The sequence below is a fragment of the Diaphorina citri genome, unplaced genomic scaffold (genome assembly GCF_000475195.1).
Source record: "Diaphorina citri unplaced genomic scaffold, Diaci psyllid genome assembly version 1.1 scaffold2474, whole genome shotgun sequence".
NCBI classification, from domain to species: domain Eukaryota; kingdom Metazoa; phylum Arthropoda; class Insecta; order Hemiptera; family Psyllidae; genus Diaphorina; species Diaphorina citri.
In genome coordinates this window covers 9350-35521 of record NW_007379895.1, presented here as the reverse complement: position 1 = coordinate 35521, position 26172 = coordinate 9350, and the positions used below count along the sequence as shown (strand labels likewise).

The 26172-nt window shown below is 39.1% G+C and overlaps 5 protein-coding genes and 1 long non-coding RNA gene across 6 annotated transcripts; 2 read left to right on the top strand and 4 right to left on the bottom strand.

Moving 5' to 3' along the window:
- Positions 1-601: 601 nt before the first annotated feature.
- Positions 602-1685, bottom strand: LOC103518997. Its single transcript, XM_008484076.1, has 3 exons — positions 1657-1685; positions 1319-1488; positions 602-987 (listed from the first exon to the last, which is right to left on the bottom strand). The coding sequence occupies exons 1-3, from the start codon at positions 1683-1685 to the stop codon at positions 602-604; spliced, it is 585 nt and encodes a 194-aa protein (XP_008482298.1).
- A 1902-nt stretch (positions 1686-3587) lies between these two features.
- Positions 3588-4257, top strand: LOC113471464. The gene is made up of 2 exons (XR_003394154.1): positions 3588-3639; positions 3836-4257. It is a non-coding gene; the product is annotated as an uncharacterized LOC113471464 (long non-coding RNA).
- Positions 4258-6480: 2223 nt separating this feature from the next.
- Positions 6481-9067, top strand: LOC103518996 (SPARC-related modular calcium-binding protein 2-like). Its single transcript, XM_026830635.1, has 5 exons — positions 6481-6824; positions 7489-7517; positions 8076-8157; positions 8404-8479; positions 9031-9067. The coding sequence occupies exons 1-5, from the start codon at positions 6761-6763 to the stop codon at positions 9065-9067; spliced, it is 288 nt and encodes a 95-aa protein (XP_026686436.1). The 5' UTR covers positions 6481-6760.
- A 918-nt stretch (positions 9068-9985) lies between these two features.
- LOC113471463 (4-O-methyl-glucuronoyl methylesterase 1-like) lies at positions 9986-11183 on the bottom strand. Its single transcript, XM_026830632.1, has 3 exons — positions 11168-11183; positions 10553-10807; positions 9986-10098 (listed from the first exon to the last, which is right to left on the bottom strand). Coding segments are annotated over exons 1-3 (285 nt in total). The 5' UTR covers positions 11169-11183; the 3' UTR covers positions 9986-10069.
- A 4004-nt stretch (positions 11184-15187) lies between these two features.
- On the bottom strand, positions 15188-20904 carry LOC103518994 (protein Shroom-like). The gene is made up of 8 exons (XM_026830634.1): positions 20703-20904; positions 20055-20180; positions 19407-19640; positions 18602-18823; positions 17941-18044; positions 16898-16911; positions 16270-16536; positions 15188-15576 (listed from the first exon to the last, which is right to left on the bottom strand). Exons 2-8 carry the CDS (start codon positions 20147-20149, stop codon positions 15316-15318), a joined length of 1197 nt encoding a protein of 398 aa, XP_026686435.1. The 5' UTR covers positions 20150-20180; positions 20703-20904; the 3' UTR covers positions 15188-15315.
- On the bottom strand, positions 20152-21877 carry LOC113471465 (classical arabinogalactan protein 9-like). Its single transcript, XM_026830633.1, has 3 exons — positions 21850-21877; positions 20703-20960; positions 20152-20180 (listed from the first exon to the last, which is right to left on the bottom strand). Exons 1-3 carry the CDS (start codon positions 21875-21877, stop codon positions 20152-20154), a joined length of 315 nt encoding a protein of 104 aa, XP_026686434.1.
- Positions 21878-26172: the final 4295 nt, after the last annotated feature.

Here is a 26172-nt window from a genome sequence, read left to right as displayed (position 1 = left end):
ACAAATGAGGTCCGTTTCGGAAAGGCTGAATTTCTCGTATTTCTTCTCTCTTCATTTTTATGAGACGATAAGACCTCTGTTGTTCCAGTTCCCTTTATCAATAATAATTTTACTAACTTCTGATTTAGTCAAATGAACTATTTCAACCTTCAAAGTTTAACTTTTGAGTTTTGACCCTTCTGTGTGTTTCAGTGAACGACTGTCTGTCAGACAGAAAGGCGGTTCTGGATGAGCAGAAATTTTCAGCCGTGCCAAATAGTTTGGGCAAAATGTACGTGCCAGAGTGTACTTTGGATGGCAGATACAAGCGAGTCCAGTGTTATAACTCAACCGGTAAGATGGGAAAGTAATAAAAACTCTGTAGTGGATGTGCCAAAACCAACAGAAAACACATGATTGAAAGACGATAGGTACCTAATCCTGAATGAGTTAAGGCCCAAATTTTTGAAATTTTACTGTAGGTAGGTATGTATGCCTTACATAATATAATCTCTCATTAGATTACATTATTCACCTTCTTATTCGTGCTATTTCTATGCACCTAACGGATTAGTGCCTATTTAACAAGTAGGTATACCTACCTAATCTATGTAGATAACGATCATACTAAACGGTAGCTAACTCTAATAGCCAATCTTTTGATGGTTGTTTCCGTATTGTCCACTTGAAATGAGTCGATGAATTCATTAATAGTACCAGGTTGGCTATCTTCATCACTTGCGTCAGAACGCATTGGTTTCAGATCTGTACAGTTCCTGAACACCTTTTCATCGCACTCTTCGTTGTATTTCATCTTGAACTGTTCGATTCGTCGATTAATTCTGAGCGAGTTTTGAACAAATTTCATGTTGATGTTGAATTCGTAGTTCTGATTCAGCTTTTGAATGAAAGGATGTTCGCTGTTATCCTTCCCAAGTAGTTCAATATGATCGTTCTTGTCCATTTCATAGTGGTAGGGAGAAATTATGAATGTTCCGTTCCTCAGAACTGAAATCAGCGAAGACATCGTCTTTTAATTACTTACCTAATGACAAGTGGCCTAACCTATTTGACCTTCAGTTCACAAATTAATAATGAGGTTTCCTTCTTAACTTGTTTCTTTGGAATCTGTAGAAATTATGAATGTTCCGTTCCTCAGAACTGAAATCAGCGAAGACATCGTCTTTTAATTACCTAATGACAAGTGGCCTAACCTATTTAACCTTCAGTTCACAAATTAATAATGAGGTTTCCTTCTTAACTTGTTTCTTTGGAATCTGCTTCCTATTGAATCAAACTGTTCAGTGCTTTATCGATTGAAAAATTGAAAATGACTTACCCGCAAAATATCCTTTGTCGAAGGTGCCCCGAATATCGGTTGGAATAAAGAGAACATTTGTCGAAAGGGAGGTGGCATAGGAAGCGTGCTTACGATAATCTTCCAACGTCCCCACCAGAACAACAGTTGAAAAGTCGGAAAATTGAGGCAGGATTTTATCTTTTGAATCCCTGAAAAGGAAAGGTCACATTGTCCCCATTGGTAGCAACTGAGCAACACCACAGTTGGCTAGGTTAGGAAACGCTTAGTACTTAGTGAATACCTATCTGGTATCCTTCCTCCTCGTAAGATGTGCGCTATTTGTTTTGTTCCGGGGTGCAAACCCAAGACCCTGAGGCCTGAGGCTAGAAGTACTTCTGGATGACATCCTTATAAGATACCACTAAGGGAATGTGGGGTTCCGCATTTGATTGGGTTGTTTAGATTATTCATGGTAGGTTTGAAGTTTGAAGATCTTTATACAAATAAATTTGAATATTGAGTCATATCTTTTTCTATCTTATTCTTCGCCTTTTGCTATTTCTCTAGCAAGGGAAATTTCAGGCTGGTATTCTCCCTGTTTAAAGTCCCCAGACCAGATTGAAGATCTTTATACAAATAAATTTGAATATTGAGTCATATCTTTTTCTATCTTATTCTTCGCCTTTTGCTATTTCTCTAGCAAGGGGAATTTCAGGCTGGTATTCTCCCTGTTTAAAGTCCCCAGACCAGATTTTTTTTTTCTATACAAACACATAAATAGGTCTCCGAAACTTCAAGTCTTGTACGAGTGAAATTTAAGGAAATATCGGCGTACCTACTCAAAGATCTGTCGCGCCAGCCTAGTTAGCTTAGTTGGTAGCGCGTCTGCCTTGTAAGCGCTAGGCCACGGGTTCGAAAAACCAAGAAGTGGAAGACAATTCGTAACCAATAAACCTAAAACCTACTAGGACTATCCCTTATTTCCAGCCCTATTACTGCTATTGATTAGTAGCTCAAACACCTGCCCAAATGTGTCTGACCAATTCAATGTGACTTATTAGAAAATTAGGTATTAGAAAAACATTACTTCTCCATGAAACATAACAAGGGGCTTTCATAAAACATTGTTAAAAAGCGCAAAAAAAAAAAAAAAAAAAAAAAAAAAAAGAGAAGGGGCTTACTAAAAAAAAATTTAAAGGGACCAAAAAAAAAAAAAAAAAAAAAAAAAAAAAAAAAAAACAACAAGGTGAACAAAATACAACAAAACTAATCATGATATTCATGATATTCATAGTATGAGTCATATGTCATATTATTACAGCAGGTACAGAGGTACCATGATAAATTATCGTGAGTCACTTGTTTGTTCGTTATCGTACTGATTGTTAATCATTCTGCACCAGGACGAGCTGGACCTCCGATAAAGTCTATGGGGTTGATGGGATTCGACTTTCGGATAGTGTCTTTTGTGACTGATGGATGATGGGGTATGACTTTCGGCTTACCTTACCTTACCAATTGGCACTACAGCCCGGGGTGGGCCTTGGCCTCCTCAACAATATGACTTTCGGCTAAGCTGAGAAAATAGGGAACGACTTTCGGCTAGAATCTTGTGGGGCTGGATGTCTCGGGAGTCTGTCACTTAATTTTGAACCTTGGTTCTTGGGTGTGAGGCACCACCTTAGTTCTAGTGAGCCTATAACTTAGCTCTGGGGCCTTGGACTCAATAACTTTTGGCTATCCTCAACAATATGACTTTCGGCTAAGCTGAGAAAATAGGGAACGACTTTCGGCTAGAATCTTGTGGGGCTGGATGTCTCGGGAGTCTATCACTAATTTTTTACCTTGGTTCTTGGATGTGAGGCACCACCTTAGTTCTAGTGAGCCTATAACTTAGCTCTGGGGCCTTGGACTCAATAACTTTTGGCTATTAAATATTAGTCACTTGTGGTCCGATGGTACTACCAGGGAGTTGTTTTCTCTCGTGATTTTGGAGTCTCGTTTTGACCCAACCTCATTGGGGAGGTTTTTGTCTCTTCACGGACGTAATGGACATCCTAGGACAAAGGCGATCAGCACTCTCAAAATCATTGCTCATTTTCAGATATAGATTAAAAGGTATTTACCACTATTTACATAAGTAGGTAATTAAATAATAGATAATAATAATAATTTACCTCTAAAATATTTACTCACCTTTTGATAAAATTGGCTCCGAAAAAAAAGGAAAAAATATTTTTTCCACCCCTCCTCTCTCCTTATAATTCAAATTAAAACAACCACACGCCAAAAATAAAAGAAAAACATCCACAATTTAAACTCAATTAAGAAAACAAAATTAAAAATTAACCGATCTTGCGGTTTCGATCGGGGTAAATTAATCACTTAACCATATCTTAGAGGTCTTGTGGTCAAAAAACAAAGTGAACCTGCAAGACACCTGAGCCACTGTCTCAACCTCTAGAAATCACAAGTGTGTGGTTCACAGTTGATTAGATAATGTGCTTTAGAACTGCTCCAATACTGATGCTTTAGTTCCGAGTTTTGGACCTCCAGGTTTCGATCGGGGTAAATTAATCACTTAACCATATCTTAGAGGTCTTGTGGTCAAAAAACAAAGTGAACCTGCAAGACACCTGAGCCTCTGTCTCAACCTCTAGAAATCACAAGTGTGTGGTTCACAGTTGATTAGATAATGTGCTTTAGAACTACTCCAATACTGATGCTTTAGTTCCGAGGTTTGGACCTCCAGGGGGGGGTCAAGTGAAGCCCAAGAAAAGCTTCATATCCTGCATTGTTGGAAGTTTATCTAATTACACTTCGTGCTCTCTGAGTGGCAAATCAATATGTCACTTGTATGTAACATTACTTGTACGTGTGGCTCTCCGATTGCCTTACATAAGACGATAGCGGGTGTCAAATTTGAGATCTTGAGTTTTGTGATGGGCGATGGAAAACATGGCAGAGTACCTCGGCCTTTTTTTTTAATGGTTTATCGTTTTATGCCTATAATTTCGTTAGTTTAAGTCCCTGCTCCTGGATTGTAACGTTCTTACGATCCTGACTTGAAACTCTTACTCCAATATTACTGTATCCGATTGCCTTACATAAGACGATAGCGGGTGTCAAATTTGAGATCTTGAGTTTTGTGATGGGCGATGGAAAACATGGCAGAGTACCTGGGCCTTTTTTTTAATGGTTTATCGTTTTATGCCTATAATTTTGGTTTGACATCTCCACTGATCCCTTGAGAATTTTGGAGTTTTGAAATAATTAGGTATGTTGAAAGTGTACTGAATATTGAAAATCTATTTCACCCAGGTACACACTACGATTTGTCTGCACACATCGACACAGGTTGGAAAATGTGTAGAGTGTGTAACAGGGTTTAGGGGTTATACCCCCGACGGTCTCCAACCTCCCCTTACAACCGTCCCTGTCCTCCAAAATTGCAATTTGAAATGTCTGAATAATCTTGTGGTCTTATGCCAGGCAATCACGCTCAGAGCGGTCTATCACACAGTCGGAACATATGTGGCAGGAAAAGCTTCAGACCATCTGAGAGACCCAAGTCTCAAGATTTTTCCAGTGTGTAACAGGGTTTAGGGGTTATACCCCCGACGGTCTCCAACCTCCCCTTACAACCGTCCCTGTCCTCCAAAATTACAATTTGAAATGTCTGAATAATCTTGTGGTCTTATGCCAGGCACTCACGCTCAGAGCGGTCTATCACACAGTCGGAACATAATTATGTGCAGGAAAAGCTTCAGACCATCTGAGAGACCCAAGTCTCCAGATTTTTCCGCCACTCACGCTCAGAGTCTCAGACTGTCTGAGCCTGAGTGGCAGGTATTATTTGTCTGAAGCAACCATGTTCTTTTGAAACTTAATTGTGATATCTTTTCACACCTTTGCAGTGGCAAGAAATTAAGGGGGTTACAATATCTCATGATACCTAATGATAATTTATTATTTACCAGAGATCGCCAAATATGGCGCTTATTCGAAAGTGGACCAAATATGGCGTTTTAGAATGGTGTCTTGCCAAATATGCATTTGGTGGTCTCTGTTAACTAACTGTTGGAAATCAATATTGGATTAATCTAGAAAACTTCATGAGTTTCAAAACATAATACCTACGTACAGATTTATTGTTCTTTCAATAGAGCACCAGTTTTATTTTTTATTTATTTAAATTATGTACAAAAAATATATTCCTTTCTTTTCGAAATAACAATTTACAAAAATAGGTATAGTATCTAAAAAAGAATCACTAAAATAATTTAGTAATCAATAATAATTATAATTGGGGGTAAAGCTGGGACTGACCCTGTGGGCAGCTATAAATAGGTAATTTGTTCAACATTTAGGGATGGCTATAAAAAAGTATAGATACTGTATTTAGCCAATGACCCGGCAGTAGGTACGGTATTCAGACATCTGCCTATTCAGATATCCATGATCTTCGACATTGCTTAACTTGAGAAATCTATGGGGATACAGGAAAGTAATTCCGTGGATATCCATTATACTTACATATAATTTCTTCACACTTGAGTCCCTGCTCCTGGATTGTAACGTTCTTACGAGCCTGACTTGAAACTCTTACTCCAACTACTGTAGATATTGTATTTAGCCAATGATCCGGCAGTAGGTACGGTATTCAGACATCTGCCTATTCAGATATCCATGATCTTCGACGTTGGTTAACTTGAGGAATCTATGGGGATACAGGAAGGTAATTCCGTGGATATCCTGATCTGATACCAACTTGTCTCTTGTTCAGAAAAGCAGGGTGTGTCCAGGTTTGAGGAACACTGAGAGTCTGAGGCTTATAAATTATAAAGTTAAGTATGTAATACATATTTTCTGTAATACATAGAGTTACGTAGATATTACATTATGCTTCATAATAGAGGCGTAACATTCTAGTTTGCTAAGTTGCGGGTTCGATTCGGGCCCGGGGCGAACTTTTTTATCCTACCCAACTTGTCTCTTGTTCAGAAAAGCAGGGTGTGTCCAGGTTTGAGGAACACTGAGAGTCTGAGGCTTATAAATTATAAAGTTAAGTACCTATGTAATAGTAATACATATTTTCTGTAATACATAGAGTTACATAGATATTACATTATCCTTCATAATAGAGGCGTAACATTCTAGTTTGCTATGTCGCGGGTTCGATTCGGGCCCGGGGCGAACTTTTTTATCATAAACAAATGAGGTCCGTTTCGGAAAGGCTGAATTTCTCGTATTTCTTCTCTCTTCATTTTTATGAGACGATAAGACCTCTGTTGTTCCAGTTCCCTTTATCAATAATAATTTTACTAACTTCTGATTTAGTCAAATGAACTATTTCAACCTTCAAAGTTTAACTTTTGAGTTTTGACCCTTCTGTGTGTTTCAGTGAACGACTGTCTGTCAGACAGAAAGGCGGTTCTGGATGAGCAGAAATTTTCAGCCGTGCCAAATAGTTTGGGCAAAATGTACGTGCCAGAGTGTACTTTGGATGGCAGATACAAGCGAGTCCAGTGTTATAACTCAACCGGTAAGATGGGAAAGTAATAAAAACTCTGTAGTGGATGTGCCAAAACCAACAGAAAATACATGATTGGAAGACGATAGGTACCTAATCCTGAATGAGCTAAGGCCCAAATTTTTGAAATTTTACTGTAGGTAGGTATGTATGCCTTACATAATACGTAGAAATCATAATAAAAAGAATCGTCTTAGACAACCTTTTCCCTGTTGGAAGTTTTGGCACATGCACTATGGGAAAAACAACTACCTACAACAGATATAAATTACCCACCGACTTTTCATCTACCTTGTGTTGCGTTGTGTGTGTGGTGTGTGTGTATGTGTGTGTGTGTACACTTAACTGACATGGCCACCTGTCCTCCCCGTACATCCCTTCAAACCTCACTATAGCATCCATCTCACCTCCATCACTAATTTATTTCTCATCTCTCCTTCTCATTATTATTATTATTTTTTTTCTTTTTTTTTTATAATCAAGCAAGGTCTACTTTATTAATTTTGTATTGTAAAATGTTAAACCCATAAAATACACGAGACCTTGTTTAGACTGCTGGGGTAAAGGGACTTTTTAGTCTCATTCGAGCAGGATAAACAAGGTATATTCTATTCTATTCTACCTTGGATGTCGGATAGGTTTCCAGGGTCCTCTATTTGGGTCTGCTTCTTCACAGGTTACTGCTGGTGCGTTGAAGAGGACACGGGGAAGCCCATTTCTATTTGGAATCGTGTTTCGATTCTTAGGGAACTTATCAAAATCACAAAATTATCGTCACAATATCACACAAAGCAGTCAAGAAGTCTTAAAGACCATAAATACATTGTTAACTCTACGGTAAAGTAGAGAGATATGGTAAGTAGTAATTTAATTGAAATGAGTAAGAGAATTTAAATGAAATAGGTAGGTAGGTACCTACTCTGTTCGTAACCATTTGAATCGAACTTTAAAACATTTATTGCAATGCCGGATAAGTATGTAAGTATTGAACTTTATCTACAAAATTCAGTCTAGATAATTAATGTAATGGGCTGTAATAAAAATAATATCTAAGTAGATTTACCTACTTATGTACTAAGTATATAGTATAATAGATAGGTAGAGATTTAGAGTAGGTATTACTTAATTTTTTGAAAGAAAGATATAAAAGGGTTTGTTGAAGAAGTGATAACGGTTTTTATCAAACTAAAAATAACACATTGTCAATTCCCTAATGTTCAGCAAAATATTGTTACAATATGCAACATTTCATTCATATATAGTGGGAAGCCCATCCCCGGGACCTCTGTTAAGGACAGCAACCCTAAGTGTGACGTCACTCATGTACCTGTAAGACCCATGAAAGGTAAGTTAGTAATATTAACATTAATACCATGATGATGATGAGAGATCAACAGGGAGGTAGGGAGAGAGAGAGAATTGAACCAAGAACCTCCGACTTGTAAACCTAGCGTGACCGTGATAAATAATTGCCTATTTACTTAAGTCACGGAGTTTAATATGAACTCCATGATGTACGGAGGTGCTCAGTTTAAATAAACCAAAAGGTAAAATCTAAACTGTCTTTCTTTTGCTTTCTATTTTATTACAGGATGTCCAGGCCATAAGAAGAGAGAATTTCTGAAGGGTCTCATGGAATACTTTATGAACACTATGCTGTCTCAAAAGTAAGTTTACCTTTACAAACGTCACGGTCAAAACATGACTTTGAACTTGGTAGAAGTACTTATGAAAAAGTACAAAGTTGTACTTGTACATAAACTAGTGGTGTAATAATAATATTTGTTTAATTTAATGGTTGACGCGGTGGACTGATCTGGTTCGAATCCAAGGCAAGTCAAAAAGATCAAAGTAATACCTACATACCTATGTGTAGAGTTCAAAGTTACTTTTCTTATAACACCAGTTTAACTATAAATAATGCCCTAATGAGTACTTATGAAAAAGTACAAAGTTGTACTTGTACATAAACTAGTGGTGTAATAATAATATTTGTTTAATTTAATGGTTGACGCGGTGAACTGATCTGGTTTGAATCCAAGTCAAGTCAAAAAGTTCAAAGTAATACCTACATACCTTGTGTAGAGTTCAAAGTAACTTTTCTTATAACACCAGTTTAACTATAAATAATGCCCTAATAAATACCTACTCCTTTGACTTACCTTTCTTCCTCCTGTACGAATTTTAAACCCATGATCTCCTCTCCCATGATTTACAGGAACACTACTACATCTGCCCTTTTGAAAATGTCATGAGACGCCACTGAGCCACTGACCTATTATACGTTCAAACTTTCAAAGTCTAAAATTGAAGATGCCTAGGGGTAGGGGGCATCGCGTCGCTATGATGCCCATTGAGCGAAACATGTCTGTCAAATAAAACCAAGCCTACCATCCAAGTGATGAGTATTAGTGATTATTTCATCTCAATTCATATGGGATTTCACAAAGTTACCAAGTCCTCCATCAAGATGTTGAAATTTTGAAGTTAGCCTTAATAAATGGTATATGATGTGTATCTGAAAGATATATGATGTGTTTGCAAACAAATCATATATTAAACTCAGAAATAGGGCCTCCATGGGACTGACTCAATTTGGAGGTGCTGGGTCGAATCTCGGCGAAGACGGAAATTTTCTAACCAAATTTTTCCCTCCGTGGATAGGCATGCTATGTAAAAGAATGTGCCTTGAGGTATTGGGAACGAAAGTTAATTGACATTAAAAAGGAGTTGAATATAAGTAAATTCAAAGTTTGATATCTTTTTTTATTTTTCCTCACTTCTCCTAAGAGGATCGAACCCAGGACTCTAGCTCTAACTCACCTCGGTATTCGTTCTCGTTTGACCATGGCTAGACTCAGGTGTTGTGACTGATGTGTTTCGACTGCTCCCGATAACTCTGCCAGTCTACCCGGCATGTTCAGCGGATCTGACTGGGTGCGTGGTGTCCTGGAATAGAATATAATAAGTTAGGAGGTCATGTAGAATAGAATAGAATAACATACTGATAGATTCTGACGTGAGTTTGAGAAGATTCATCTTGAACAGAAGAACACCAGTTACTTACATACTCTTCACAGTTGGGGTGGGGGGGGGAGAGAATAAGTTAGAAGATGTTGTTTGATAGAGGGAACTGTTCCTAACTCTAGCTCTAACTCACCTCGGTATTCGTTCTCGTTTGACCATGGCTAGACTCAGGTGTTGTGACTGATGTGTTTCGACTGCTCCCGACAACTCTGCCAGTCTACCCGGCATGTTCAGGGGATCTGACTGGGTGCGTGGTGTCCTGGAATAGAATATAATAGAATAGAATAAGTTAGAAGGTACTGTTTGATAGAGGGAACTGTTCCTAACTGCTGAGTTCTTGAAGTCCCAAAATCGAAGAGAGCATTATCCTATTATAAAGCGGAGATTTTTTTTTTTTTTTTTAATAAAATCACTTTTTTTCGGAAATCAAAAATTCTAAACAAATAATTAAAATCAAAACAAAGAACAAGTGCAATATGTTGGATAAGAATGTCTATAAAACGTATTAGGTGGCCCTAATACGTTTTGATCAAGTGGAATCAAGTGGAAAAAAAGAAAAAATTGGAAAGTAAGAGAACACTTTTTGGCCTTCTAGAAGACTCATCACGCTATCTGAGTCATCTGTTTAGGATAAACTACGTCCCGGGCGGGAATCGAACCCGCGACCTAGCGCTTACACATTACCCTCTTTTATGAATTAAAAGTTTAATTACCTGGAGATGCGTTGTTTTTCCGCATGGTGTGCCTCGCGTACGTAATTCCGCGGCAAGGTTTTCGACTGCGGCAGATCCGTGGCGGCACGCGGACATCGGTTTGACTAGTGGCGGGGGGCGGCAGAGGGGCCGCCGGGCTAGGGGAGGGGGGACTGGTAGGGACGGGGGGAGAGGGCGGCTCAGAGGGGGGTGGGGACGAGGTGACGACTGGGGTTGGTGCGGGGGCTGGGGTTGTGGTTGGGGCTGGTACGGTCACTGTGAAGCAGAAGAAGAGTGGTCATGGTTAGCTGGTTGGTTAACAAATGTTTGATTCTTAATTCATTTAATTGTATACGGTATTATCCTTTGTAGGTATGTGGGTATAGGTATCAATTTTTTCGAGGTGTGTGGTGATTTTTATTAAAGATTTAAAAGTTATTGAAGTAAAAAGCGATTTTTTTTTAAAATAATAACAAGCTTTTAATTTAATTTAATTTTAATAAATTGCCTATTTATCCACGGTCCTTTTCAATTTATAACATTCAACAGACACGAAATCTACCTATTTTTCACCATATTTAAAAACAATTTTCAAATGAATAACAATAGGTTTAGTTTAGGACTAAATTTTCTTACTTAATTTATCGAAAGACGACCAAGAGCGGAATTTACTGACGAAAATGACAAGACTAAAAAATAGGATTGTTCTTCACAAGTGTACATGTATTGCTGTTTTATGACATTGACTCTTAGAGCGATGAGAGGAGGTGTTTTTATCACTAGAGTTGTTTTATCACCTCTTTTCTCTATAATCTCAAAACAAATATTGTCTTTATCGACATGACTCCATTAGCTAGGTAAACTTCTGGTGCAGACACATGGGAATTATGGGGAGTTCATCGTGGGTGAACGCCACTTATAGGAGGATATTTGACTATGAAATTCTTGAAATACCTGTTTCTATCCTAGTATTCGTAGATAAAGACTTCAAAGAAAGGAACAGCTATGAACCATTATTCCATGAACCTCGATACTTTTCAGAACTTTCCTATAACCTTAGGAAAAATTACTAAAATCATAAAGAGGTACAATAGTTTAATGGTACTTATTCAAAATATTTTTGTAACAAAGGTAGCTATGTAAGTATGTAACAATTACCTAGGTATAACAAAGGTATTATTAGGTATTATCCTGACGAATGCCAGCCAACCTTTAGAAGCAAATTCTCTCGCTATTATAGCTATACATTCCAGCTATTCTAGCTGTACAAGTGTACATTCCATTCAATTCAAATGAACACCTGACGTCTCGCGCATTTTAATTGATCACTTCCAGATAAGGCGAAATTTAATTGTTAATTGATTTCAATTACGGATCGAGCGAAGCAAAGTGTCACGAGTGTGCCTTGAACTCCTCTAGGGTCACTGGTAAGTAGCTAGGTCCTGGCGTACCACCAACCTTATAATTACCTCCCACGAGCTATTATTTATCCCTGGATATACCACAGGATTTAATTTCAGAGAAGAATCCTCTTACACTTAACATATTTTTTTCACAAAGAAAATTAATGAACATACCATCCTTCTTTATTTTCTTGTTTATCTTTTGTTGTAATAATTTTCTGCAATATTTATTTGTAAAAAGAAAAAAAAAAAAAAAAAAAAAAAATCAAAGTTCCAGGTCCAGCCTGGTTAGCTTGGAGGGTCGCTCGTCTGCCTTTTCGATTCCCGCCCGAGGCGGATTTTATTCTAAACAAATAAGGTTCGTTCTCGGAACGGCTGGCTTTCTCCTATACTGTCTTCCTTCTATCTTCGCTTTCGGGACGATAAGACCTTAGGCAAGTACTAAAGTACATTCCTGGACTAAGCCGGCGGTAACACTTCGAATGCTCTAGTTACCAATGGATCACTGAAGTTAACCAATGTTGCACATGGTTGTTATCTGAGAAGGTGACTATTTGGGCATTCGCGTGCTGCTGGCTTTTCCCGGACCCAACTCAGACTGGAGATTGGGTGAGGTTATGTGAGGTGGCTACTTTACATAGCTACTATTTTTTCCTTCTTTACAGCACTTTAACTTCTGTTTTTTAGTAAACTTGTAATTGGCTATCCAATCTTGACGATGATATACGGTCTCTATGCTCTCAGACCCACCATGAGACATGGCATTGGTAGTTCATAAATATTGATGATGTACACTGGGGGAATTTTTCCACTCCAAAAAAAAGGGTTCTGAAAACATTTATCGTTGTTTTCGATATTTTCACTATTCGTTATATTAGGCACCCATTGTGGTAAATAATTTACGCTTAAGGAAAGTGGAAGATCAGCTGAAGAAGGATTTGTATAGGCAGGATAGTTACGCCTTTGAAACTGATCAAATTTATTCGAGGTTGTAACTACAATTAGGTATTTATTTTTTACTCATGCCCGGGTCTCAGAACTTTCAAGTATGGCCCCGGACATTAGGAAATAAAATTTGATCACGGATTTCGCGATTATGTTCGCGGATTTTGCGATTATGTTCGCGGATTTGGTGATTTTGTTCGCGGATTTCGCGATTATGTTCGCGGAGTTGGCGATATTGTTCGCGGATTTGGCGATTATGTTCGCGGATTTGGCGATTATGTTCGCGGATTTTGCGATTATATTCGCGGATTTGGCAATTATGTTCGCGGATTCGCGTCCCGAATCGAAATTTTGGATATTTGGCAAGCCTATTCTTAATTATTATATTTTCCCCAAAAATGCTTAAAATATGGCAAAATAATAAAAAAAAAAACTAAGTCTTTTTGGGCTTTTTGTGACATTTTTCATGACAAAATAAGCCTTTTTAGGCTTTTTATGGCATTTTTCCGAATTTTGCTAAAATATGGCAAAATAGTATGGCGCCATGGCAATATGGCATTTGAACTTCCTTGGTAATTAAGTAACAACTTAGGTGTACCTAAACGATGTACAATTTTACGAGCACAAGACCTGATCCTGGTTCGCAAATACCAGATTGACCAGCATGACACACCAAAGTACCAAACCTTGGCATACCAAACCGGCATGAGATAAACAGGAAAACTGGTCCATACGGTTTTCCGGCATTGTCCATGCCAGAATAAGACCAGAATAGAACCAGATTGGATACCACAAGGGATAGAATAGGACCTGATTTGAGACCAGAACCGAAACAGTAACTCATATTTTCAAATCCAGTTTCTTTGATTTTCTTCCAAAGCTTCCCTGGAGTTCACTACTTGCGAATAACATGTTCTGTACCATGCCAGGTGGAATAGGTGCACATACTAATTGAATTTGATCAAAGACAAAGAAATAATGGGCTTAACTGGTGCTATGGTGAAATTCAGTTTGAATGGCACACATTAGAAGTCAAAACGGAAAGTTGATTTGTTTATAAAACTATCTATTGAACTCTGTAAATATGTGTAAAATAAAGAAATAAATAATTAAATTTACGTTTTACAAATATGTAGTTTTTTTTTTCAACCATTCTATCTCTCTCCTAGTGTTATTCAGAATCTAATAGGTAGCATGGAAAAAGTAGGTAGGTACTCATCTCGTCGATCAAAAACAAGTTTGATTTTTTTATAATATTATTTTTGAAATTTTTGAACTTTTGTTCAAGGAGTAGAAAAAAAGTTCCAAAAGAAAACTTTTATCCGACATTGAAATTAATTAATGGCACAGACTTCAGTGAGTTATGAATATATGAATGATATCTTCTGTTTTATGAGGGCCTTGGTCAATAATCCTAATAAATAAACTATTATCCAATCACTTAGGTATATAATTTTAAAATTTTCTATTACATTTTTTTGTCCTATGGAAACCAAATCGTCTTGAACTTTTGGTCTTCACCGAAAGACATTTATTTCGCGAGCCAAAGGTTCAAGAGATTTGAGTTTTCCACCTTCCTTCTATTTGATCACATCTCCCTTCTATTTGGAATCGTGTTTCGATTCTTAGGGAACTTATCAAAATCACAAAATTATGGTCACAATATCACACAAAGCAGTCAAGAAGTATTAAAGACCATAAATACATTGCTAACTTTACGGTAAAGTAGAGAGATATGGTAAGTAGTAATTTAATTGAAATGAGTAAGAGAATTTAAATGAAATAGGTAGGTAGGTACCTACTCTGATCGTAACCATTTAAATCGAACTTTAAAACATTTATTGTAATGCCGGATAAGTATGTAAGTATTGAACTTTAGCTACAACATTCAGTCTAGATAATTAATGTAATGGGCTGTAATAAAAATAATATCTAAGTAGATTTACCTACTTATGTACTAAGTATATAGTATAATAGATAGGTAGAGATTTAGAGTAGGTATTACTTAATTTTTTGAAAGAAAGATATAAAAGGGTTTGTTGAAGAAGTTATAACGGTTTTTATCAAACTAAAAATAACACATTGTCAAGCAATTCCCTAATGTTCAGCAAAATATTGTTACAATATGCAAGCATTTCATTCATATATAGGTGGCCAGATTGCATGGTTGTCAGTGACGTTGTCATTTCTCACAAATCGGGCATTTTCATTTACCATCATTTTCATGATTTTCAACACATTTCCTTGTTGCCTTAGCGTGTAATAAGGTGAAAAAAAAAAAAAAAAAAAAAAAAAAAGAAATCATGATTCCCCATCAGCTAAATATGTCTAGTGATGTTGTCAATTCTCACTATTCAGCATTTCATATAACGATTCTCCCTTGGTTAAATGTCAATCGACGTTGTCAGTTGACATTTCACACAGTGTTGTCAGTTCTCACGATTCGCCTTCCATGGTTTCCTGCAACGCTGCCAGTTGTTCTTCGCCGAGTTGAATCTTGTCGCTTATCTCCCGCGCGTCCACTAACAGTTTGGCCTTCATGTTGATGAAATGGTTGTAATCCGCGAACTCTTCACTGGACAGGTATTTCCTCAATAGTGTGGCTACGTTGGTGCTTCGCCTGTCGATGTTCTCTTTGAGTTCCTTGGCCTCTTCGAGTTGGCTGGCCAACTTATCACGCTTCTCTTCGAGACTTTTCTGTAAAACATGGAAGAGGGGAAGGGGGTTAAAAATTGTCCATCCGGCCAAAAGAGACGAAGGCTAGACTTTTTGGGACAATAGGTTAACAATTTCCCCTTTTGAAAATGTCATGAGACGCCACTGACCTTTCAAAGTCTAAAATTGAAGATAGTAGGGGGCATCGCGTCGCTAGGTAATACTATGATGCCCATCGGGCGAAACATGTCTGTCAAATAAAACCAAGCCTACCATCCAAGTGAAGAGTATTATTGATTATTTCATCTCAATTCATATGGGATTTCACAAAGTTACTAAGTCCTCCATCAAGATGTTGCAATCTTTATCACTAGAGTTGTTTTATCACCTCTTTTCTCTATAATCTCAAAACAAATATTGTCTTTATCGACATGACTCCATTAGCTAGGTAAACTTCTGGTGCAGACACATGGGAATTATGGGGAGTTCATCGTGGGTGAACGCCACTTATAGGAGGATATTTGACTATGAAATTCTTGAAATACCTGTTTCTATCCTAGTATTCGTAGATAAAGACTTCAAAGAAAGGAACAGCTATGAACCATTATTCCATGAACCTCGATACTTTTCAGAACTTTCCTATAACCTTAGGAAAAATTACTAAAATCATAAAGAGGTACAATAGTTTAATGGTACTTATTCAAAATATTTTTGTAATAAAAACAATATACTCACTCTATCACAGTGGTCCTCTCTCAGTCCAATGAGTGCATTCTCTGCCCGGGCTAGCCGTCCACTCAGGCCCAACAGCAGGCTCGTTATATGGCCCACCTCCTGTACATGTAGCTTGTACTTGGCCGTCTCAGCAGGCCGCGCCTCAGAGGCCAGGCGTGTGGCCAGGGCCTCCCCCAGACGGTCGTTTCCTCGGGACTCCTCGTTGAGGTCGACTTGAACCGAGCGAAGCAAGGTTAGCTTCGAGTCCAGCCGACTCATCAGTTCGGCCTGAAAGAGAAAGGGACATCGTTATGGAACAAGAATAGTAAGTTTGTGACATATGAGTGTACTATTATTTTTGCAAAAACGTCTGCCACTAACTATCTTTTCAAATTGAGATTATTCAATTATTGTATTTTGGACAAAAAATCCTAAAGATAACGCCATTAATGACGCGTTTTTAAATACCTTTTTGGTGTAGATTAGACATACTATTATTATAGTATACCTAATGACTAGGAGTTTAAACTTGGTTCAAGTTAAACCCACAAGATGAATCAATCTGATTTGTTGATTTAAAATTTTGGATTAAAATTCAGCTAATCATTAACCAGGATAACTTCAACTAATTAGACAGTCTTTGACTTACCTTCTTCTGATGTTCTGCTATACACCGGGGTGATGGTCTCTAGCTCTAGCCATGTTAATTTGGCTGGCTCGTCCTGAACCGCAGTCAACCATCGTGAGGGCTTGTACTTGGTCTTTAAAAGCAGAGACCATGTTAAATTGGCTGGCTCGTCCTGAACCGCAGTCAACCATTGTGAGGACTTGTACTTGGTCTTTTAAAAGCAGAGAGAACCCTTTGAGGAGCTGCCAGCTAGCTAGGCTGGTTAGGGTTAGCTGTTCTCCTCCCTGTTTATAGTCCCACAGCCAGACGCTAGTCTTCTCTCTGTTTAATGTCGTTGTATACCTATTAGGTTGTACTAATTAGATATTGGGAACACTCCAAAAAAGTGTAGGTAAAATGGTAAATTATGGTAATTGCGTAGGTAGGTACACTTCCAAAAAGTTGCACTTACGTACACTCATTGCGTGCAAAAAGCAAAGCCGGTAGTTGTAGAGCGAACCTGCCTCGGTGGTGTAGACGATCGGTGGTCAAGACGATCGCCAGGTAAACAGGAGGGCGTGGGTTCAATCCCAGCCGAGGTATGGAATTGTATCCTCAATTTAATTTGAGAATTTGACCACAGTAAAGTAGTAGCCTACTGCTGGAGTAAAGGGACTTTTCAGTCCTATGCGAGCAGTATAAATAAGCTCGGATTATTATTAATAATTTATATTCTATTCTATTCTAGATCGGTTTCATGCCTCAGGAGACTGCATTGTTTGATGAGTTCACCATAGCAGAGACATTTCAGTTCTACGCCAGTTTATATCGTATCTCCAGTGAAGAATTCAGAGCCAAGATGAAGGAATTGCAAGAGGTGTTAGATTTGCCGCCTGACCATCGGACCTGTAGTACGCTTAGGTGAGTCAGTGAGATGGTGGCCGAAAAAATTGATTCTTTTTTGGCAGTTTTCGGCTCTATTATGGGCTTAACGTTACTGTATATATAACTGCTAAGGTTTCTAGTGACAGGAGTTCTATACTCTATTCGGCGATAAACTACCCGTCTACTCACATTAACCTCACCCAGCAGCACACAATCACACAGATTGTCCGGATACCAAGAACGCCCACCGTTGCTTAACTTCAGTGATCCATAAAGGACTGATGCATTGAAAGTGCTATCGCCACTGGCTACATACAAATTGACTCAAAGACTAAACAGGACATCTTGCTTTAAAGTTGTGTCCTCACATAGTCCACCAGCCCGTTGACTATGTGTGGACACAATTTTAGAAAGCTTTAGGGATGTAATATATCGATATATCGATATATCGACGAAAAAAACTTACTCTGGAACTTTTCCTTGTTATCTAGAGCTGCTTGCAAACAAAAATGAAAATCACAGGGTTATCAAAAGGAGACCTAGGATCTTTTCATGTAAACTCATATTAAGTATGCCGATCTGCTTGTGTTCTTTGAACTTTGAATGGCAAGCAAGCGTGGCTGAATAATCACTTACTATTTTCGGTAAGTGGTACGCGCACAAGGCTTAGGTGTTGGGGCAAAGAGCTCACATTCAAAAACCTTTCGCCAATAAAGGCACATTCTTTTACATCCATGTCTATCTGAGGACGGCAATTATCATCATAAAATTTCCGCCCTTTCTGGGATTCGAACCCAGCACCTCCAGGTTGAGAGTCAGTGCTCTTGACCACTCAGCCAAAGAGGCGGCCATTTCCTTTACTCACCTAGTATTCCATGCAGTCTATCATTGGGCGGCAGCACACTGGCCAGGTCTCGACTCAACTTGTCGCACTCGATCTCCTCCTCCAGCTGTCGACTGAGAGGGGAGAGGGGGTCCGGAGGAGGGGGAGGGGAGAGAGAGGCGGGGCCCGATGAGGTGAGGTCTGTTTGGGATGAAGCGTCGCTTACACTACACGAGCCGAGCCGGGAGAGAGGGATAGGCCTGTGAAAATCAGAGGTTAGCATGAGAGAATAGAAGCCAACGAGAACTTAAACCAAAACCAATCAAATCAAATCATGAATTATTTGTGGTGAAGCAATAGCCTCTTCACAACTTTGTGGGTATCACAGTAGTACAAGTCTTTCATTTACTCAATCATCATATTTATCATCGCTCGTTTCTTTGACTTGTAATGCCACCCACTGATCGCTGCTCGATTAAAGTAGCTACTCAATTGTCCTCACGAGGCGGAGTGCACCAGCACAGAGCCTAAAAAAAAGACCTGTCACCAAATGGTGAACCTTAGAAACCCCCGTCACTAAAAACCTTAGAGGTCATACAGTGACGTCAAACCCCAAGAGAACTTACCTATGTACAGGTTTATATGACTTACCTATGTACAGGTTTATATGACTTACCTATGTACAGTTTGTACAGGTTTATACGACTTACCTATGTACAGGTTTATATGACTGACCTATGTACACTTGTACAGGTTTATATGACTGACCTATGTACAGGTTTATATGACTTACCTATGTACAGGTTTATATGACTTACCTATGTACAGGTTTATATGACTTACCTATGTACAGGTTTATATGACTGGCTAGTACACTGAAGTGGGGGTCGGGCCCCCAGATTGCACTGGGTCTCCACACACTGGGTCCTGTAGTTCGGAGGGTCGCCGGGTTCGATTCCCCGTTCGCTCAGATCCACGGGTGTACGGGTAGGGGAGGAGGCGGGGGAGGAGACATTGAGGGAGGAAGAGGAGTAACCACTCTCGTTGGAACCCGCGTTACTGATGTCCGACCTTGACCTGAGGGGGGAGAGATTAGTAGAAGTTAACTAAATAGTAAATGGTTTATTGAAATTAGTTGATTCCAGGGTTAAAGTTAGCCTTAATAAATGGTATATGATGTGTATCTGAAAAATATATATGATGTGTTTGCAAACAAATCATATATTAAACTCAGAAAAAGGGCCTCCATGGGACTGACTCAAATTGGAGGTGCTGGGTTGAATCTGGGCCAAGACAGAAATTTTCTAACCGAATTTTTCCCTCCGTGGATAGGCATGCTATGTAAAAGAATGTGCCTTGAGGTATTGGGAACGAAAGTTAATTGACATTAAAAAGGAGTTGAATATAAGTAAATTCAAAGTTTGATATCTTTTTTTATTTTTCCTCACTTCTCCTAAGAGGATCGAACCCAGGACTCTAGCTCTAACTCACCTCGGTATTCGTTCTCGTTTGACCATGGCTAGACTCAGGTGTTGTGACTGATGTGTTTCGACTGCTCCCGACAACTCTGCCAGTCTACCCGGCATGTTCAGGGGATCTGACTGGGTGCGTGGTGTCCTGGAATAGAATATAATAAGTTAGGAGGTCATGTAGAATAGAATAGAATAACATACTGATAGATTCTGACGTGAGTTTGAGAAGATTCATCTTGAACAGAAGAACACCAGTTACTTACATACTCTTCACAGTTGGGGTGGGGGGGGGAGAGAATAAGTTAGAAGATGTTGTTTGATAGAGGGAACTGTTCCTAACTGCTGAGTTCTTGAAGTCCCAAAATCGAAGAGAGCCTTAATCAAAAATCCTAAACAAATAATTAAAATCAAAACAAAGAACAAGTGCAATATGTTGGATAAGAATGTCTATAAAACGTATTAGGTGGCCCTAATACGTTTTGATCAAGTGGAATCAAGTGGAAAAAAAGAAAAAATTGGAAAGTAAGAGAACACTTTTTGGCCTTCTAGAAGACTCATCACGCTATCTGAGTCATCTGTTTAGGATAAACTACGTCCCGGGCGGGAATCGAACCCGCGACCTAGCGCTTACACATTACCCTCTTTTATGAATTAAAAGTTTAATTACCTGGAGATGCGTTGTTTTTCCGCATGGTGTGCCTCGCGTACGTAATTCCGCGGCAAGGTTTTCGACTGCGGCAGATCCGTGGCGGCACGCGGACATTCGGTTTGACTAGTGGCGTGGGGCGGCAGAGGGGCCGCCGGGCTAGGGGAGGGGGGACTGGTAGGGACGGGGGGAGAGAGGGCGGCTCAGAGGGGGGTGGGGATGAGGTGACGACTGGGGTTGGTGCGGGGGCTGGGGTTGTGGTTGGGGCTGGTACGGTCACTGTGAAGCAGAAGAAGAGTGGTCATGGTTAGCTGGTTGGTTAACAAATGTTTGATTCTTAATTCATTTAATTGTATACGGTATTATCCTTTGTAGGTACTAGGTATGTGGGTATAGGTATCGATATTTTCGAGGTGTGTGGTGATTTTTATTAAAGATTTAAAAGTTATTGAAGTAAAAAGCGATTTTTTTTTAAAATAATAACAAGCTTTTAATTTAATTTAATTTTAATAAATTGCCTATTTATCCACGGTCCTTTTCAATTTATAACATTCAACAGACACGAAATCTACCTATTTTTCACCATATTTAAAAACAATTTTCAAATGAATAACAATAGGTTTAGTTTAGGACTAAATTTTCTTACTTAATTTATCGAAAGACGACCAAGAGCGGAATTTACTGACGAAAATGACAAGACTAAAAAAATAGGATTGTTCTTCACAAGTGTACATGTATTGCTGTTTTATGACATTGACTCTTAGAGTGATGAGAGGAGGTGTTTTTATCACTCGTTTAGTTTAGGACTAAATTTTCTTACTTAATTTATCGAAAGACGACCAAGAGCGGAATTTACTGACGAAAATGACAAGACTAAAAAATAGGATTGTTCTTCACAAGTGTACATGTATTGCTGTTTTATGACATTGACTCTTAGAGCGATGAGAGGAGGTGTTTTTATCACTAATTTCTTGACCCCGCCGGGAATCGAACCCGGGTCTCCCGCGTGCAAGGCGAGCGCAGTGACCACTACGCCATGGGAGCTGACGAGTGAGGTTTATGTGAGGAGGTGGGTAGCTTGTTGTCGAAGGGCCACCCTCTTTTTCTTTATTCCCATTTCTATCCCTTCTTCCGTTCTTTCTTTTTCGTTCCAGCATGTTCATCCTACTCTCAGTAGGCCTGAGCGTGGCGTGCATGTTCGAAAGCAACGAGTGCCTCAAGTACGCGCCCCAAATGAGGGTCGGCGTCGTCAACCACGGCGCGGCAAACTGCTCCAACTATGCCGCGGATCCGGACTACAGCTGCGGCGACAACCAGACCGTGGACTTTAGCTGCAACTTTGTCGAGGCGTGGCGGGCGCAGATTCCAGACTTTCCGGTGGTGAGTTTATTTTCGCGCCAGCCTAGGCAGCTTAGAGCGCGTCTGCCTCGCCCGGGGGGGATTTTATCCTGAACGTGGATAGTGTTGTTGTTGTTGTTGTTGTTGTAGCGGCCTTTGCTTTCGCCGAATTGGCGATAGCAGAATAAAGAAAAGATGTCTTTTTGTATCTGCTATACACCGGGGTGATGGTCTCTAGCTCTAGCCATTATTATTATGTTAAGGCGGTCTCTTCCCGATCCCTGATGTGCCGCGTCCATTTTAGTTTAGGACTATTGCACTGTGCTCTAGCCATGTTAAATTGGCTCGCTCGTCCTGAACCGCAGTCAACCATCGTGAGGACTTGTACTGGATAGTGTTCAATCTACTTGGTTGCTTTCAGACAGCCTAGTTAGCTTGGTTTCTAGCGTGCTTGCCTAGGTCGCGGATTTGATTCCCGCTTGGGGTGGATTTTATCCTACACTTTCTCCTATCCTGTCTTCCTTTTCTCTTCGATTTCGGGACGATAACGCCTCCGCAGTTATATTTTCCCAAATCAAACCTCTTATTCTCTTTAGGAAAAATAGTAGCACATGCCTAGTAAAACTTGCGTTCATGATGATTAAGTTTTTCCTCGTTTTCTTTAAGTGAATGAAAACTAGTTACTAATTTATACCTACAATATGTACTTTGGTTTAATTAACAAGATCTCTGATTGAGAGTGCAGGGCTCTGTATTATAATGTCCGTATCATCTTATACATTTACTGGTAAGTACAATCTTCTTATTCTTTCTTGTCAGTTTTTTCCAGACAGCCCTCTTGTGTACCTCTGGAAAGTGCAATATGAAGAGTAAAATTTATTTTAAGAAAATAGGAAAATCCCTTGGTAACTTGGAATCTTTTTTATGTATATTATAAAATACCTATAGGTATTTGTTTCTCTCATTGACGTAGGTAAACGTTCTAGGATTTTTTTCTTCAGATGTGGGTTGCCCCCGTAAATTTAAAATGAAATAAAACCTACATAACCAGGTTTTCTCGCGGTAATTTTTCTCGGTCACTCTGCTCCATCTCCATGGTATTCCACTTCGCAAATTCGCACTCTGTACCTATTTCCTAAAACGCAAATTCTTCGCGCATTGCGCAAATGTCGCCAAATAGCTACATGGAAAGGAAATCCATGGCTATTAATTAATAGCCGTCGGTGACGCATTTCGACGTTAAAATGTTGAAAAAAGGGAAGTTGGTTTCAGAAACAGAGCACTAGTGTTATTAGGTAAAACATTTGTATGAACGCCGTAAAACTATTTGTGTATGCAATGTGCGACACAATCATAATGTATTAGTGGAGATGTCGGTTTTTCAATATCAAAGGCCAGCAGCGATAGCAGATTAAATATACCTACCAGTTCCCAACGGATCACTAAAGTTAAGCGACGTTCCGCGTGGTTAATATCCGCATGGGTGACCATATGGACAATGGCGTCCTGCTGACTTTTCCCGGCTCCACTCAGGCTGGGTAAGGGCGAACTTTATGAAAAGTAGATAAGGTTCGTTCTCGGAACGGCTGGCTCTCTCCTATCCTGTCTTCCTTCTCTCTTCGATTTCGGGACGATAAGACCTCCGTTGCTACAGTTCCCTCTCTTTCTTACTACCTACACATTATGCAAGCACGCTTGCGGAGGAGCAGAAAGAAATGCGCAGAAACATATGCGCACAAACACATTAATGTGTTGCCTGCGAAGGAGCTTGCTGGCTTTTCCCGGACCCAACTCAGACTGGAGACTGGGTGAGGTTATGTGAGGTGGCTACTTTACATAGCTACTATTTTTTCCTTCTTTACAGCACTTTAACTTCTGTTTTACCTAATTAGTAAACTTGTAATTGGCTATCTAATCTTAACGATGATATACGGTCTCTATGCTCTCAGACTCACCATGAGACTTGGCATTGGTAGGTCATAAATATTGATGATGTACACTGGGGGAATTTTTCCACTCCGAAAAAGGAAGCCATGACGTCACCTAGTCTTAATGGCAAGTATAAAATATGATGTAACAGAAGTCCATGACGCCATTGTCAAACTGCCATGACTAGAAAGGCAGTCTAAAGCCCGCTACACTTATACAGGCTATGCTATGTCTCCCAGCCTGGGCTTTCGACAGATGGTCTCGTTTTCCTCAGTCTCCGTTTCTCTGTGGTAGGTTGGTAGGTTGCTAGGTTCCTACCACAAATGATTGAACGAAGTTATAAGCTTGACCAAGTTAGAACTTGACGATTTTTTCTTTATCGATTGTTTGTCCGTTTGTCCTAATCCCAACATACCTACATACATAATTTCCGAACTTTTGGTCCAATTTTGATTAAACTTTGAAAACATGTTCAACACTGATAGAGTTTTACAGTATTCTAAATGCAGTTATTATAAACAGCTAAGTTACAAGTTAGAACCTACTTCCAGATTTAAAAGTCTGTTACTATTGACCTCTTTAACGCGAGTTTTACAGTGTTGTAAATGCAGTTACATATCATTCGTAGATTCGTATAAGCTTAACCCATCTTTTGGGGCAGTTGCCCCAACACCTAAGCCTCAGAGTGGGCTTATTGTGTATGGAGTTAAGCTAATGCATCAGTTATCATAATCCAAGTTCCAAGTTATACGAGATTTATCGTAACCTACTTCCAGATTTAAAAGTCTCCAAGTTACTATTGACCTCTTAACAAACCCCCACAACGAGATCTGAACAATGGAGTGATAAAAGGGTAACCGACGTGAGATAATGGTAATTCGTTTAGAACTTTAATTTATTACGTAAGCCATTGTACGCGGACAGGATTATGGGGTGTAATTAAGTGAAATTAATGTTGTCCGCTATTATAGTGTGGGATTTTTTAAATGGTCTTGGTTATTAAGAATGTTACAGGCTTTTCCTGCTGTGTAAAAAAATAAAGGTAGAATATCCTTTTAATGACTACTTTTAAACTTTTCCTTTGTAGCTGTTGGAATTGATTGCAACTATATTGAAACAGTAGTTACGAAATTGTGTTAGTGGAGGAATCTTTTTAGGCACAGATGCTTTCAATCATCAGTTAACGTTCCCAAATCTCCAAAAATATTTGAAGTAGACAAATCTTGTTTACAAACCCCTCCGTATGCCTCTGTGAGAAATGAAATACACCCTAGGTACTGGTTACAGTCTTATGTATTATATTAGATAATCACAACAGGTTCCTCTAATTTGAGACATTCAAGTACATTTTGTGCCACTCAAGTATGCAGAAATACACAGATTCATATACACAAGAACACAAGTCATGAGATGAGAAATTAGATAACATTGATACCACTGACAGTAACAGGAAAATCACTCAAGTTCCTTCAAGATAAGAGATTTTCCCGATAGTAAGCCGACTGAGACTGGTATCTTCTTGTGGTACCTATCTATCTGCTGTCTTGTTATCTCTGGACTAATGAAATACCAACCGATGACGTGTTGCATTGAGTTTTCTTACTCAAGATCTATTGTATTGTATTGAATTGAATAGGTTGCAGTAACCTCAATCGATGCATCAGTTCTCATAGGACCGAGTGAGTTTTATAGGACTGACTTCATTAGATTTTAAAATTTTCAAGAATCATTTTAAATACCTGCAACAGGTATGCAACACATGTGTAGGTATGCAACACATAACAATGTCTGGAAGAAGATAATATTATTAACACCCTGAGACACACGGTACCCCCAATAGACACTATAGGGAGTTAATAAATCCAAAAACTGAGAACTGAGTAGGTTAATAAGTCAAAGTCCACAAATTAAATAGTATAGTTCACTGAAATCACTCCCTACTATCGACCATCCTCCCTTAATCGCATACCAACCGATGACGTGTTGCATTGAGTTTTCTTACTCAAGTTCTATTGTATTGAATTGAATAGGTTGCAGTAACCTCAATGGATGCAGTTCTCATAGGACCGAGCGAATTATTTTATAGGACTGACTTCATTAGATTTTAAAATTTTCAAGAATCATTTTAAATACCTGCAACAGGTATGCAACACAAATGCAACATGTGTAGGTGTGCAACACAGGTATGCAACACATGTGTAGGTACCTATGCAACACATAACAA

Bases quoted from the DNA above. Each gene is read 5' to 3' on its own strand.
- LOC103518997 (XM_008484076.1), bottom strand. From the start codon at position 1,685: ATGTCATCCAGAAGTACTTCTAGCCTCAG. The intron at 1,489-1,656 runs GCCTCAGGGTCT...TTTCCTTTTCAG, and splicing joins AGAAGTACTTCTAGCCTCAG to GGATTCAAAAGATAAAATCC. The intron at 988-1,318 runs GTAAGTCATTTT...CGCTGATTTCAG, and splicing joins CGACAAAGGATATTTTGCGG to TTCTGAGGAACGGAACATTC.
- LOC103518996 (XM_026830635.1), top strand. From the start codon at position 6,761: ATGTACGTGCCAGAGTGTACTTTGGATGGCAGATACAAGCGAGTCCAG. The intron at 7,518-8,075 runs GGGAAGCCCATT...TTCATATATAGT, and splicing joins GGTGCGTTGAAGAGGACACG to GGGAAGCCCATCCCCGGGAC. The intron at 8,158-8,403 runs GTAAGTTAGTAA...ATTTTATTACAG, and splicing joins ACCTGTAAGACCCATGAAAG to GATGTCCAGGCCATAAGAAG.
- LOC113471463 (XM_026830632.1), bottom strand. The intron at 10,099-10,552 runs GTAATTAAACTT...ATTCTATTCCAG, and splicing joins GAAAAACAACGCATCTCCAG to GACACCACGCACCCAGTCAG.
- LOC103518994 (XM_026830634.1), bottom strand. From the start codon at position 20,149: ATGCCGGGTAGACTGGCAGAGTTGTCGGGAGCAGTCGAAACACATCAG. The intron at 18,045-18,601 runs GTAAAGGAAATG...GTATGTAGCCAG, and splicing joins CTGCATGGAATACTAGGTGA to TGGCGATAGCACTTTCAATG. The intron at 15,577-16,269 runs GTGAGTATATTG...CATGTTTTACAG, and splicing joins GAGAGGACCACTGTGATAGA to AAAAGTCTCGAAGAGAAGCG.
- LOC113471465 (XM_026830633.1), bottom strand. From the start codon at position 21,877: ATGCACGCCACGCTCAGGCCTACTGAGA. The intron at 20,961-21,849 runs GTAGGATGAACA...TCTGCTTCACAG, and splicing joins CACGCTCAGGCCTACTGAGA to TGACCGTACCAGCCCCAACC. The intron at 20,181-20,702 runs GTAATTAAACTT...ATTCTATTCCAG, and splicing joins GAAAAACAACGCATCTCCAG to GACACCACGCACCCAGTCAG.